General features: G+C 38.8%; 2 protein-coding genes across 5 annotated transcripts in view; one reads left to right on the forward strand and one right to left on the reverse strand.

The window, feature by feature from the left end:
- The window catches only part of UMODL1 (uromodulin like 1), a 47,607-nt gene extending 45,344 nt beyond the window's left edge, over window positions 1-2,263 (reverse strand). The window contains exon 1 of the mRNA XM_063304698.1: window positions 2,245-2,263. Coding sequence (XP_063160768.1) covers window positions 2,245-2,263 — 19 coding nt within the window. The remainder of the gene's footprint in view (window positions 1-2,244) is intronic.
- On the forward strand, window positions 160-11,215 carry ZBTB21 (zinc finger and BTB domain containing 21). Of its 4 annotated transcripts, none has more exons than XM_063305323.1 (4): window positions 160-925; window positions 2,820-2,921; window positions 4,280-4,393; window positions 7,487-11,215. In XM_063305323.1, the coding sequence occupies exon 4, from the start codon at window positions 7,499-7,501 to the stop codon at window positions 10,676-10,678; it is 3,180 nt and encodes a 1,059-aa protein (XP_063161393.1). In that variant the 5' UTR covers window positions 160-925; window positions 2,820-2,921; window positions 4,280-4,393; window positions 7,487-7,498; the 3' UTR covers window positions 10,679-11,215. The 4 variants fall into 4 exon arrangements, with proteins under 4 accessions (XP_063161393.1, XP_063161394.1, XP_063161396.1 ...); XM_063305324.1 differs by having other exon boundaries at window positions 2,835-2,921; XM_063305326.1 differs by lacking the exon at window positions 2,820-2,921 and having other exon boundaries at window positions 7,487-8,980; window positions 9,765-9,871.
- The last annotated feature ends 2,284 nt before the right edge of the window (window positions 11,216-13,499 follow it).

A 13,499-nucleotide genomic window follows, 5' to 3' on the forward strand; every position in this document is an offset into this window, starting at 1 on the left:
AAGGCAATCTCTACTATTATTGCAGAAAAAAAATACTGCAGCATGGCTCTCTCAAAATGCAGACCTAATTCAGCAGCTCTGCTACCTTTCAAATGGAGATACAGCTGAAGAAGTAAACTGGGCTTCTGTTTTGAGGACTTTGGATTGAATCTGCTGTTTTAGATCAAGTACAGTTTGCCAAGTTCTTGACTGTATTTAATCTGCATATTCAGACAGGCTGTAAACTTTTTTTTTTTTAACGTAGCATTCTGGAAGAGGCCGAGGCTTCCTCAAAAGACCGCAAACTCTCGCCTTTTCCCCCAATTTGAAGGCCTGGTCTTGGAAGTTCATCGGCTCGGCCTGCCTCTTTAGGTGAAATCGGTCGTCCTGGAGCTGGAAACGGTGTGCTTGGAAAGTTGCTTTTGCAACGTTAGCCGAAACAGCTTCGTCCTCTCGAAGTCATTCTTCCGACCATGACCCCCGGGACGGCCCTCCCAGGACTGCCTGCCCCGGTTCCGCCAACCTCCACGGCAGCGGGCACCCCGCGCCGCTCCAGCGCCCCGCCGCCTCCCGGACGTCCGAGAACCTTCCTCTCCCGCGACCCACTTCGTTGCCTCGCTCTCAGCACGACCCGGCGGCGCTTCCCAAAGGCGGAGAGGAAGGGAGCCAGCGCGCGGGAGGGGAATCTCCCCTCAAGGCCCGTCGTTGTAACGCGCGCCCCACCCCACCCCGTCTGAGAATCGGGCGCGTTCCCCCTCCTCCATCCGGCTAACCTCGACCAATCGAAAAGATGCGCACGTGACAAGCGTTCCCAACGATGACTTCATCCCTGGTGTGGGATGACGTCAAATTCAAGATGGATGGAATCACGGCGGTGGCGGCAGGGCGCGCGGGTGAATCGTAAAAGGAGACGGCCGAAGGGGAAAGGAAAGGGGGTGCGCAGAAGGTGAGTATGAGACCCCAGTTGTTGCTCTTTTAAGGCAGGACTCCTCCTAGACAAAGGCTCGGGTTTCCCCGTGCACAAAGGCGTCTTTTCCTGACGTAACTCTGAGGTATATTTTTCCCCTACCGAGTAGGGCTGCGGTCTTAAGCTCCTGTATGCGCGTGCGCCAGTTACAAAACGAGGTCTTACCCCTTCACAGCGCATGCGTGGTCCTAATAGACGCGTTCACGCTGTGGCATATATTCATGTCGTTGCTTTTTATTAGCTGCCTAGCGCGCATGTCTGTTGCCCACTTTTAGCTCATGGGCGCTTTCTTTTCTGTGGTGCGCTTGCGCTTTGCCCATATAACTATGGAGTTAACCGCCTACGCGGTTAGTTTAGGAATAATATTTTGGGTGGGGTATAATTGGGCACCGTGAGCATGCGCAGAAAATGGATGTAATGGGCTGTTCAATCATATGATGTCATTTTGGTCAAGACATAATTGGGCCGGGCTTGTTCTCCGCCGAAAGGAAGGGTGGGTGGTGATGTCTTCAAGTTTCATTGATGCTTCTTACTCGTATCAGTGCAATCAGACAGGGTGGGAGTTAAAGCCTGTGGAGAACATTATAATTTGAGAAAGTTCTCTTAGCGAAAGATACTAGGATCTGAATTGGGAGGCCTGGGGATGCAGCCTATACAAATACTTGCTTTAAACTTATCTTCCTTAACTAATGACCTCAAAGAATGTTTAACTTGTACTGTGATAGTTGGGAATTATGGAAGCAGATGTCCTATACATCAGGAGGACATCCGGTGGGAGGCTGCTTTAAATTTGCTTGTACTGTATATGGGCTAGTTCTTTTCATACTGAAGTCTGCTGAGAAACCACACATGATTAGAAGCACTGCACTTTTCATTAAAGACTTTTGAAAAGGATGCTTGGCTCCTGTTAATCAATCTGCAGTAGAGGCTTTTGAATTTCACAACTGATAACTGATTAGTTATGTTCCTAGTGTCAGTACTAATAAGGACAGATTAGTTGCAGCTGAGTGTAAAAATTATTTTCACAATATAATAGGAATATTTATAAGTGCAAAACAGCCAATATCAGTATCATCAGCCAATGTGTGTTTATGTAGAAGCCCACTGGATCAAATACAGAGGAAACAAAATCTTTTGAGATTGGTAGGAAGGAGGGCAGCGCAGAAATGTATGGGGGAGGTTCATACACACAAACACACACACAGGGCAGAGCCATGAATCACTGTAGGCCTGGGATAGGAAATCTGTAGCTATCCAGATATCTGCAACTATAATTTCTACAATTCCTTGCCACTTACCTTGCTCCCTGGTGATCATGAGTATTGCAATTCAAATTATATGGAGAACTCTTCTTTCAGCTCACACATTTGTCCTCTGGCCTCCAGCAGCAACCATTGCACAGAGAAGGCAAATTGAGGAAAATAAGATCCACTACAAAATTGTGTTAGATGAGCTCCTGACTGGCTCCTCATCTGTTTTGCACTTACGAATATCAACTTCTTAAAGTGTTTCTGCCTATTGTGATCCCATCCTACATCTGCACTTAGCTACCTTTAATGCCCCAGTGGCACTAAGTTGTTACAAGTTTGAAAAACCACATAAGGTACCATTATTCACATACAAAGAAGCAAAAAAAAGTCCAGATATATTGGACAATAAATCTCAGATGTTTCATCCATGGCAAAGAATTAAGCAGCTCTTATAATTTACTTTCAGAAGACTTGCAAAACTACCTATCAGATTTAGTTAGTTCCTAAGGAGAATTGAGGAGGGACTACAAAATAAGAGGGAATTCCAAGGAAGAGAGAAAGAAGAAGAAACTGTGTTGGGTAGAACACTGTGACTCATGGTAATAATGAAGTCTGTTTGTCAGTGTTGTTTCTTTCAGAAGTGCAGATACAAGGTTTAAATGGGACTTTACATACCTGGCTAGCTCAAACATTAGGGACAACAGCTGGAAATGAATCCAACCAAGGTAGTTCCGTTCTGGGATTCAACAAGTTCGCATAATGTGGGTGTTCCAGTTAAGACTCCCCCTCAGATGTCACTCAAATAACATAGACAATTGCTGGTTTAGCCCAACTGTCTGTCAAGGGAAAGCCTAGGTGCATACAACCATTTGTATATAGATTTCTGTGCTGAACCTGGGCATCACAAGAGCAATTATTTGCAGCAGGGGGGGATTATTTGTAGTGGGCATGTATTGAGCACTCAGGATACCTAATACATATCAGGGTTTGTCTTACCACTGTATCTAGATGGTTGTTAACGCTGTGTATCAAAAAGCTGACTACAATTTGGTAATTAAATCTGTATTCTACTTTTTCATCAACAGTTGTGTTCAGTGTAGGGTTTTTATTGATCATTTTGCCATCAAATCAGTGTCCACTCTTAGCAACCACATAGATAGATTTAATCGTCAATCATTTTATATTTTTTATCTTGTGGTTTTCTTGGTAAAAATACAGGAGTGGTTTACCATTGTCTTCTCCTGCTCAATATTAATTAATTAATTGCCTTTGTCATTGTCACTAAAGTCATCATCTGCCTCCAGCATTTTCCTATAACACTTATGCCCATATAGGTGCCTTCTTGCTTTAGTTGAGCATCTGGGATGACCTTCATGAAGGGAATATATAATTCCAGCAGCTCATCCCTCCCAGGAACTCACACATACCAGGCCACGATGAGGCATCACAGCAGGAGTTTGGGGGTAGGAGGTGTTGGTGTAGCTAATGACAGGAAAATACAATCAAAACATGAAATAAAAGCAGTTAAGACATTAGTTATATTAAGCAGTAAGTAGCAGTTATCAGTTCACATTTCTTTTGGACCAAACCGGGATGTTACTTCAAATCCAAAAGCTTGTCTAATTAGGAACATAGTTGTTTGCAGGAAGAGGAACATCAAATATTGAATTAGTTTGGCTTCCTTTAGAAAAGAGTTCCAAAATCTAGAAGCAGCCCCTGGAAAGATCCCTTTCAGGGTCCTCAGAAATGTACTGTACTAAGAGTAGGACAGAAAAGGAAAAGGTTTTTTTTGGAGGTTCTTAAAAAAAAGACTCATATATAAAAATGAGCCTAGTCTCATGCCTTGAAGAATTTTAGAAGTCATAACCAGCTACCATGAACTGGTCCCCGAAACAGACTGTTTGCCATTGAAACTGTTGTAAGAAGGAGTTTGCATTCTGAAGAGAGAAGTCCTCAAGAAAACTATTTTTAGTATGGCTATTCTTACATGTTCAAGGAGCAGAAATTACTGTGAAGTCAGAAAATTCTTTTGGATGCTAATTTTGTTTTATAGTAGACATAATTTCTTTTTTCCCCAAAACAGACTACATGACATAAAGACTTCAAAGTTATTGCCAATAAAGGAGTAAATGTGGTCCTGAATCTAAGATATCTCTCATTTTGAAGTGTTTTCAAGAAGAGGAAAAAAGCTTTTCTGGTACGTTCTATTTATTTTTAGTAGCATGGATTTAGGATTAAATTTCTTGAGATTTCCTTTGGTATATTTCAGTTGTTAAAGAATAAGATCTCTTGCAAATGTGAAGGTGCATTACAGGAAAGAAGAGCAGAGAGCCTGACTCCACTTTTCTCTTCAGCATAGTCCTAAAGTGGAGACTGGATGTGGTGCTTTAAACCAGCCTTTCTCAACGTTTTGACCCTGGAGGAACCCTTGAAATATTTTACAGGCCTCGGGGAACCCCTGCACATTCAGGCTCAAATATAGGCCAGAAGTTACCAAATTATTATATTCATTTCATATGTAGACTTGTATATATGCATTAACAGTTTTCTTAAACTAAAAATAAAGAATGAAACTTACCTAACTTACCTCTTTAATGTGAAGTTGCCTGAAGTTGAAATAATTTTTTAAATAAATCATGATCTCCCAGGGAACCCTTAGTGATCTCTCATGGAACCCTAGGGTTCCCCGGAACCCAGGTTGAGAAACCCTGCTTTGAACTATTTAGATTCCCCATTACATCCGAAAATTGGGGAGAATGATTCTAACAAATTTGGAGCAGAAAATAGAGACTTGGGATTTTCTCATGGTTATAACAGAGAAGAGAGGAAATAGGAAGGATGTGAGATGATAGGAAGGATGTGAGACAACTGACAGGGTAGCTCTGGCACGGGCTGATCCATGAAGTCACAAAGAGTCAGAAGCGACTGAACGAATAAACAACAGCAAGACGATACTTGCTGCTTTCATTCACATAATGCTAAACTTGTTCCAGTACTATACTTATATCATCGGCCATGCTGGCTATGGGATTCTGGGATTTGAAGTCTACACATCTAGAAATTGCTAAGGATGAGTAACAGTGTTCTAGTATTACATTTATATCAGGTCAAATACATTTGCGTAAATTGTTCCATGCTCCTCACATAATGCAAATAAATATGCTCTGCATATCCAGTAAAGAAGGCCTTATGAATCAACTCAGTAATCACAATGAAAAGCAGAAAATAGGATATTAAGTTATAAATATGTATGTTGGATCTCATATAAGCATTTCAGCCAGTGACTGGCAAAAGAATATTCTCTGAAGGTCTGTCTACCAGATCATTATCCAAATAGATCAGCAGTATTTTCACCTTTGATACAAAATCCAGTTTCTGAATTTTGCAGTAAAGGAGATGCTATAAACAGGATTAAGTCTCTGACAATGCTGTAATCATCCAAATGTGAGATTGGTGTTATCAGTGTACAGTTAACCTTGACCTCTCTGCTGTTGAAGCAACCTTATGCACTTGAGCCAACTTAGGCCTAACATTCAATCTTACAGAGGCATATCCCTGCTGAATCTGGTGTGACTTATTTCAAACTAAATGTGGTTAAGATTGAACCAGAATGATTTTAGAATCCTTTTACCCTCTAAATGTTCTAGCAACATAGTGTATTATTTCAGATTTTTGAGGAAATTTTTGAGGTTTATATACTTTTCTTTCCCTGGGTCTAGAATTAAATATTAGATTGATTGACAGTGAATTATACAATGGATTATATATAGGCTATGACCTACTATCTCCTGCCAACCTAGCAGTTCGAAAACATGCCAATATGAGTAGATTAATAGGTACTGCTTTGGCGGGCAGGTAACGGCGTTCTGTGTAGTCATGCTGGCCACGTGACCACGGAAGTGTCTGTGGACAAACGCCGGCTCTTCGGCTTTGAAACAGAGATGAGCACCGCCCCCTAGAGTCGGACATGACTGGACTTAATGTCAAGGGAAACCTTTACCTTTACCTTTACCTATGACCTACTATATCTATATTCTCTGACCATTTAAAGCAACTATCTCCAGTCTGTCTGGCCTCTGGATGCATAGATTTCAACCCCCAGAATTCCTGGTGGTGATTATGCTTGCTGGAGACTTCTAGAAGATGGCATCCATGCATCAGGGATGCCAAGTTGGGGAAGCTTAATAGAAAGTTTTGCATATAACAAGCATGCTGCACATATGCTCCAAAGGCACTCAAGGCACTCAGTGAAAAAGAAATTAAAAATAATTGCCTCGGAGCATGTGAGTCAATGAGGATTGTATGTGACTCTCAAAGGCTTTCTGTATACCCTACTGTGTGTGTTTTGACCCATAGTGAGTTCCAGCAACTGTCCCCATATTGGTGCTACAATTTAAAGGGAGATTATTGTACAGGAATAATTCTCTATTAAATCATTTTGATTTCCCACTTAAACCATGTCAGAAGTCTGGAGCAAGTAGCACATGAGGAGAGGCAAAGCTGCACAGCCCTGCACACAAACTCCATTACTGCAAATCATGCACCTGCTCCCCTTCCAGCATATGGCTCCAGACCATTACCCATTTTCATTTACTGTATGGCTTTTGTGACTAAAAATATTGTTTACAGGTATCTTAGTGTATACACTGAGGAGCAAGAATATCAGTTCTCCTAACATACAGTATTTGGTTAGGTCTAGACTAAGTTAGTTGCACTTGGTTCCCAGTGATACTTGTGACAAGTTATAAGTAATTTTTAATATAGATTTCAGTTGGAACCCTGCACAATTAACTTAGTTCAACTTAGTTCAAGTGGCAACCCACTTGTGCCACTTTATTAAACTGGGCTTATTCCCCTTGTATTTAGAATTTAACATGGATACAAAATAAGCCTTTAAACATTTAACCAGTTTTACTTTTCTATTCAATCTTTATTTTTGTCAGGTTTTACAGAGGTGCAGTGAAAAGCTGAAATTTTTTTATTTTGTTTGCTATCTATTTAGTTAAATTATCTAATCATTATTATGCAAATACAATCAAAATGGACTTTTTCTCCTTGATTGTGCATTAGGCTAGTTGTACATTGCAGTACATTTTACATATATACCTATATATACTATGTTGATTTAGTTGATATCAGTATGTTACAGAGATGGTAACCTATCTAAACAAAATATATTAATGCCATATTAGTGTTTTGGATGTATTATTTTTAAAAAAGCTTTCTTTTAGTTATTTTTATTCCATCTAAATTATTTTGTGAGTGTGAATCTGTCTTTTTTGTCTTTCAGATAAACCTAATCATGGAGGGACTCTTGCATTATATAAATCCTGCACATGCTATTTCTCTTCTAAGTGCTTTAAATGAGCAACGTCTGAAAGGACAACTTTGTGATGTTGTTCTCATAGTAGGAGATCAAAAATTTCGAGCTCATAAAAATGTTCTAGCTGCCAGCAGTGAATACTTTCAATCTCTATTCACTAAAAAAGAAAATGAGTCTCAGTCAGTATTTCAGCTTGATTTCTGTGAACCAGATACCTTTGACAATGTATTAAACTACATTTATTCGTCATCTTTGTTTGTTGAGAAAAGCAGTCTTGCTGGTGTGCAAGAAGTAGGGTACAGTCTTGGAATTTCCTTTCTTACTAACATTGTATCTAGAAGTCCTCAAGTTCCTTTGCCTGCATGTCCGATTAAGAAAATACTGTTCCAAGAAGATGATGAAAGTGGCTCCCAGAAAAGAAGTGTCATTGTTTGTCAGAGCAAAAATGAAACACAGGGAGAAAATGTTGGTCAAACCTTGCATGATATAAGCCATAGTTCTAATTTTTTGTCATCAGTTGCTATCAAAACTAAGTGGTCACAACAATCAACTGAATTTCAACATAGCCTATCGCTAAATGAAAAGAGATGGTTGAAAGATAGTTCTTTAAGATACTCCAAGTCCCATGAATCTTCAGTTACAGTGGATGATCGAAGTAGAATGAAAAGAAATGCAATATTGTCACAGAAACCTTTTGCAGAGAAGGAACTGGTAGCTGATGAACTAGGAGAAAGTGATCAACTATTAAGAGGAAAGGCAGAGGAAATACCCTTGAAGCAGGCTTGTCCACCAGTTGAATCTATATGCAGTTCTTCAGAATCCACATTTTTGTTGAATGAAAGAGAAAAAGGAACTAGTCCAGGTGAAGACCGGAATCTACTGTACTATTCAAAGTTAGGATTAGTAATCCCATCTAGGATAGCTGGTCCTGAAAGTCAAAGTACTGACAGGAGTGGACCACTCGTAAAAAGTCTTCTTCGAAGGTCATTGTCAATGGATAGTCAAGTTCCTATTTCTTCATCTTCTATTGACTTAAAGCTTTCCCAAGGATCTTCAGTGGGGAACAGTGCACAAGGAATAATGTTAAATGTAATACCACAAAAGTCACCCATGAATGATACTTCAGAAATATCAACTTCTGATGGTAAGACACAGATAATGCATCCACATCGTCTTAGATCCTTCAGTGCTTCTCAGTCAACAGACAGGGATATAAGTTCTCAAGAAGTACAGATTAAAACTGAACCTAGCAGTCCACTTTCAGATCCATCTGAAATTATAAGAATTACAGTGGGAGATACTTTATCATCTGTCAACAAAAGTGACTCTTTTAAAACTGAAGATGACCACAGGGAGCTCAGTAACTCTTTTAAAGCAGAAGATGACCATAGAGAGCTCAACAGACTTCCAGCTAAAAGAAGATTTCAAGCAGATAGAAGGCTACCACTCAAAAAAATTAAGGTAGACCAACATGTTTCCCCTGAGTCAGAGGACAATTTTGAAGAGAATTTGAATCCTGTACCCTTTGCCGATTTCCCAGATTCTGATGTTAGCAGAGATGAATGTGGTGAATTGGAGGAAACAAAGCCTAACAAAAAGTTTAAGTGCAAACACTGTCTTAAGATTTTCAGGTCAACAGCAGGCCTACATCGTCATGTCAATATGTACCATAACCCAGAGAAACCATATGCTTGTGATATTTGTCATAAGAGATTTCACACAAACTTCAAAGTTTGGACCCACTGCCAGACACAGCATGGAATTGTAAAGAACCCCTCACCTGCTTCCAGTTCACATGCTGTCTTAGATGAAAAATTCCAGAGGAAATTAATTGATATTGTAAGAGAACGGGAGATTAAAAAGGCTTTGATTGTTAAACTAAGACGTGGCAAACCAGGGTTTCAGGGACAAGCTAGTTCACAAGCACAACAAGTCATCAAAAGGAATCTGAGATCAAGAAATAGAGGAGCTTACATTTGTACCTACTGTGGGAAAGCATATCGCTTCCTATCACAGTTTAAACAGCATATAAAAATGCACCCAGGGGAAAAGCCGGTTGGAGGAAATAAATCTCTTAAACCAAAAGAAGATAGTTGTATTGAAAACCCAGTGGAAAACAAAAAGGTTTATCAGTGCCGTATTTGTAATGCTAAACTTTCCTCTCTTACTGAACAAGGAAATCATGAGCGGCTCTGCCGGAAAGCAACAGTTTGTGCTTACTGCAGTCTTTTGTTTTCTTCTCCAGAACTGAAGCATGACCATGAAATCACATGCGAATACAAGAAGCTCACTTGCTTGGAGTGTATGCGCACTTTTAAATCCTCCTTCAGTATTTGGCGTCATCAAGTTGAGGTTCACAATCAAAATACTATGGCTCCAACAGAGAATTTTTCTTTACCAGTTCTAGAGCACAATGGTGAAGTAGGTAATGCATCAAGACCACATTATCAAGCAGAGCCTAACAAAATGAGCAGTTTTGTTGCAGCCAAAGAAGATGGTGTATTTAGTGATTCCTCAGAGCAAATTAATTTTGATTCAGAAGATTCCTCATGTCTCCCTGAAGATCTTAGTGTTTCCAAACAGCTGAAAGTTCAGATCAAAGAAGAACCTGTGGATGATGTAGAAGAGGAGATCTCTGAAAGCAGTCGGGAACCAAAGGAAAGCATTGCTAATAAGGAGACTGGTTTGTGGCCCTGTGAAAAGTGTGGGAAAATTTTCACCATACACAAGCAACTAGAGCGTCATCAAGAGCTTTTATGTTCAGTGAAACCCTTTATTTGCCATGTGTGTAACAAGGCTTTCCGAACCAATTTCCGTCTGTGGAGTCATTTCCAGTCCCATATGGCACAAGCTTCAGAGGAACCTTTGCGAAAGGAATCCGAGATGTGCTCTTCTGCTAATTCTCCCTCCCCACCACCTTTGCCTCCACCTCCTCCACTTCCCAAAATACAGCCTTTGGAACCTGATAGTCCTACAAGCCTGTTGGAAACCCCTTCACGTAGTGAGAAATTATTTGTTCCACAGAAGTCTGACACACTTTTTTATCATGCTCCACCACTGTCAGCTATCACATTCAAAAGACAGTATATGTGCAAACTTTGCCACAGGACATTCAAAACCGCATTTAGTCTTTGGAGCCATGAACAGACACACAATTAAAGAAAAGTTTAAAAGAGTGCCTACAGAAAGTTTCAAAAATCTGTTTAATTTCCCTGATGTTTCTGAAATTGCATCATTGAAAGTAGATTGTATATATAATATAATATATAGATACACGTGCAAAGGGTCAAGAACCCTCAAAATTAAACTTGAAATTTGTGATGCTGTGTTTTGGATCTAGAAATGAAGGTAAACTAAATTTATCCTTACTAGAGAAAATTGCTCAAACTTTTTGATATTGTGGTTTCAGATTTCCTAGTTATCGAATAATTGCATTCATTAAATCTGAGTACATATTTCTCATGATGTTATACTGGTAAACATGGATTCATGTAAAAAGAAGAATCAGTGACTTAAGTATTTAGAGTACAGGAAAACTTCCAACTAGTTGTTTTTACAGAGAATAACTAATGAGCTCCATATATTAGTCATTCATTTGATGTTAAGGGAAGGAGTGGATTGAGTGCTTTTCTTTGTTGGCCTTGATCCTGTTGAACATTAGCAATAACAAATAAAACCTCAGTTGAATTAACTTGACCCTTATTGATAAACGTTGCTTATCTTGGAATTATTTAATTACTGGAATTTTCTGAATGGATATTGTATAAGATATAACCGAAGATTAGCAATATGTGAGTATTTGGATTTTTATACACATACAGTAGGTGCCAGCCTTCCTTTGACTACTTTAAAAAAATATTTTGAGTATTCAAACAAAGATACAGTGCTTATTTGATCCTCAGAGGCTCATAGCCTTATGTTTTAATACACAGAATTAATGTAAGAAGGAGCAGCGAACTGCTATTTCAAGGCAAACAATTTAGGTTTTGAATGAAAAAGCAGTTAATGAATATCAGAATTAAGTTCTGCTTTGCTTCTGATCCATATTGGTGCTTATGTTTCATTATAGTGAAATGTATGAACATTTTAAAAATGAGAAAATTTAGTGATGAGCTTGGCCAAGGCTGCAAAAAAGTTTTTGGAAAAAAGTTCAAATGTATATAATTATATATGTATAAATGAAAAATGAATAGAAAACTTAACATTAACTATGCTTAGTTGAGAGTGCAGGGGAAAATGCAACACCAAAAATGTATTTCATAAATACAAAATCCACAATGAACTGAATGTTTCTATCCAGTATCATACTTTGGACATCTTTTTGTTTTGTTCATTTAAGACAATTAAAATATTGAGCCATAATCCAATGCAAATTTTAGCCCACTGATTTCCCTTGGCCAAAATGCCTAAATGTAAATCCAGTTGTAGTTAAAATAGTGTTTCCAAATGTGGTGTTTTTCAACTCTCATGACAGCAGACATGGCCAATGCATCCAGAGGGATCAGGTTGAACTAAATCATAGTTTGTGTTAGGAACATTTCAAGCAGTTCATTTTAATGCATTTTTGTTTGGTTATACACATATACAGTTGCAGAATCTGTAATACAACTTTCCCAAACATCCATGTGTATTCATCAGTTGTAATGCAACATCTCCTGCATACATAAGGGTTCTTGTTCATTGATTTATTCTCTTGGTATAACACAACCATAGTAGTAGACAAGCTTCATGTGTCAGTAGTCTTACAGTTGAAATGCTGATACAGTTGGATGATGAGTTGTAGCATGCTTTTAACCATGTATGACAGAGTAGAATAATTAATACAGAAGTTTGCCAAGCAATTAAAGTTTTATTTCCTGTTCAGGAATTCACATTTAAAACTGGCTTATTTTAAGCTTGATCTAATGTAAAATGCTGTAGATGCATCAATTAGTATTTTAGATTGTGGTGTAAGAAAATGTTTTTTAAGCTAGAGTAATTGCAAAATTCATTTATGCTATTTAAAACATGAAGGGAAGCTTGTTGAGTTTCTGGAGGGCAAAAAAGAGCAACGGGACACATACTAGAATCTAGTAGGTTTGCAATATGGATTGTCAATAGAATGTTGTCAATGTCAGTCAAGTTATAAGAGCAACTTAACATTTTAATATTTTTAATATTTTTAAAAATAAGATCTGTAAAATAACATTTGTGGTCTAGTGAATGTTTTATTGGGTTTTTAAAATTTTATTTTCCAAAGAACAGTTCTACAGTCTGCTGATCGAAAACTGCTTTAGAAAATCTGGGTTGTTGAAAACCACTTGTTGATCAGGCATGGTAAACTCTTTTGAAAATGTATCTTTAGTCTATAATCCAAATATTAGTAAACAAGGTCAGAAAGGCATGAAATAGGTTTCATATGAAGGCACTACCAATCTTTAATGGAAAAAGTGAGGCCTGTTGAGAATCAAGGGCATGGCAAGCAACTTTACTATTTATTGACATGCTCTCTTACCAGCAAAACTTATTTTAGCAAGTCCAAGGCTTACTGGGGAGTGAATGTGGCCAAGACACTAGCCAGCTGTATTGTAAACACTGAGGCACTTGCATCCAGCTTCTGGTCAGATCATACTTTATTGTGGGAACACTAGGATATTTCTGGGCATCAACAGCTGCTTGGAGCAGCTACTACAATATCATTATTGACATCCTTCTGTGCCTGGGCTTTATTGAGGATCACCTGTCTATGCTGATGACTGAAAACCCTAGCTATGTTTGCATGATATGTTATCCATAGTTAAATGAACCACAGTTTACTCAACCCAGTTCCTGAGTTTCCAAGACCATACGGCTGAGTTCTCACACCACACCAGGCTGTGATTAGTGGGTGGTTCAGAGAAAGGCACTTGCAAAACATGCTATTGCAAGAAAGCTATATAGTTGTATCCATGTAGTCACCAAGTTCAACTCAAGATCGTTCTTTTCAGTGAATAGTTCAGTG

This window comes from Candoia aspera, chromosome 5, assembly GCF_035149785.1.
Source record: "Candoia aspera isolate rCanAsp1 chromosome 5, rCanAsp1.hap2, whole genome shotgun sequence".
Classification (NCBI taxonomy): domain Eukaryota; kingdom Metazoa; phylum Chordata; class Lepidosauria; order Squamata; family Boidae; genus Candoia; species Candoia aspera.

Excerpts from the sequence above, each read along its gene's own strand:
- ZBTB21 (XM_063305323.1), top strand. The coding sequence starts at position 7,499 with ATGGAGGGACTCTTGCATTATATAAATCCTGCACATGCTATTTCTCTT.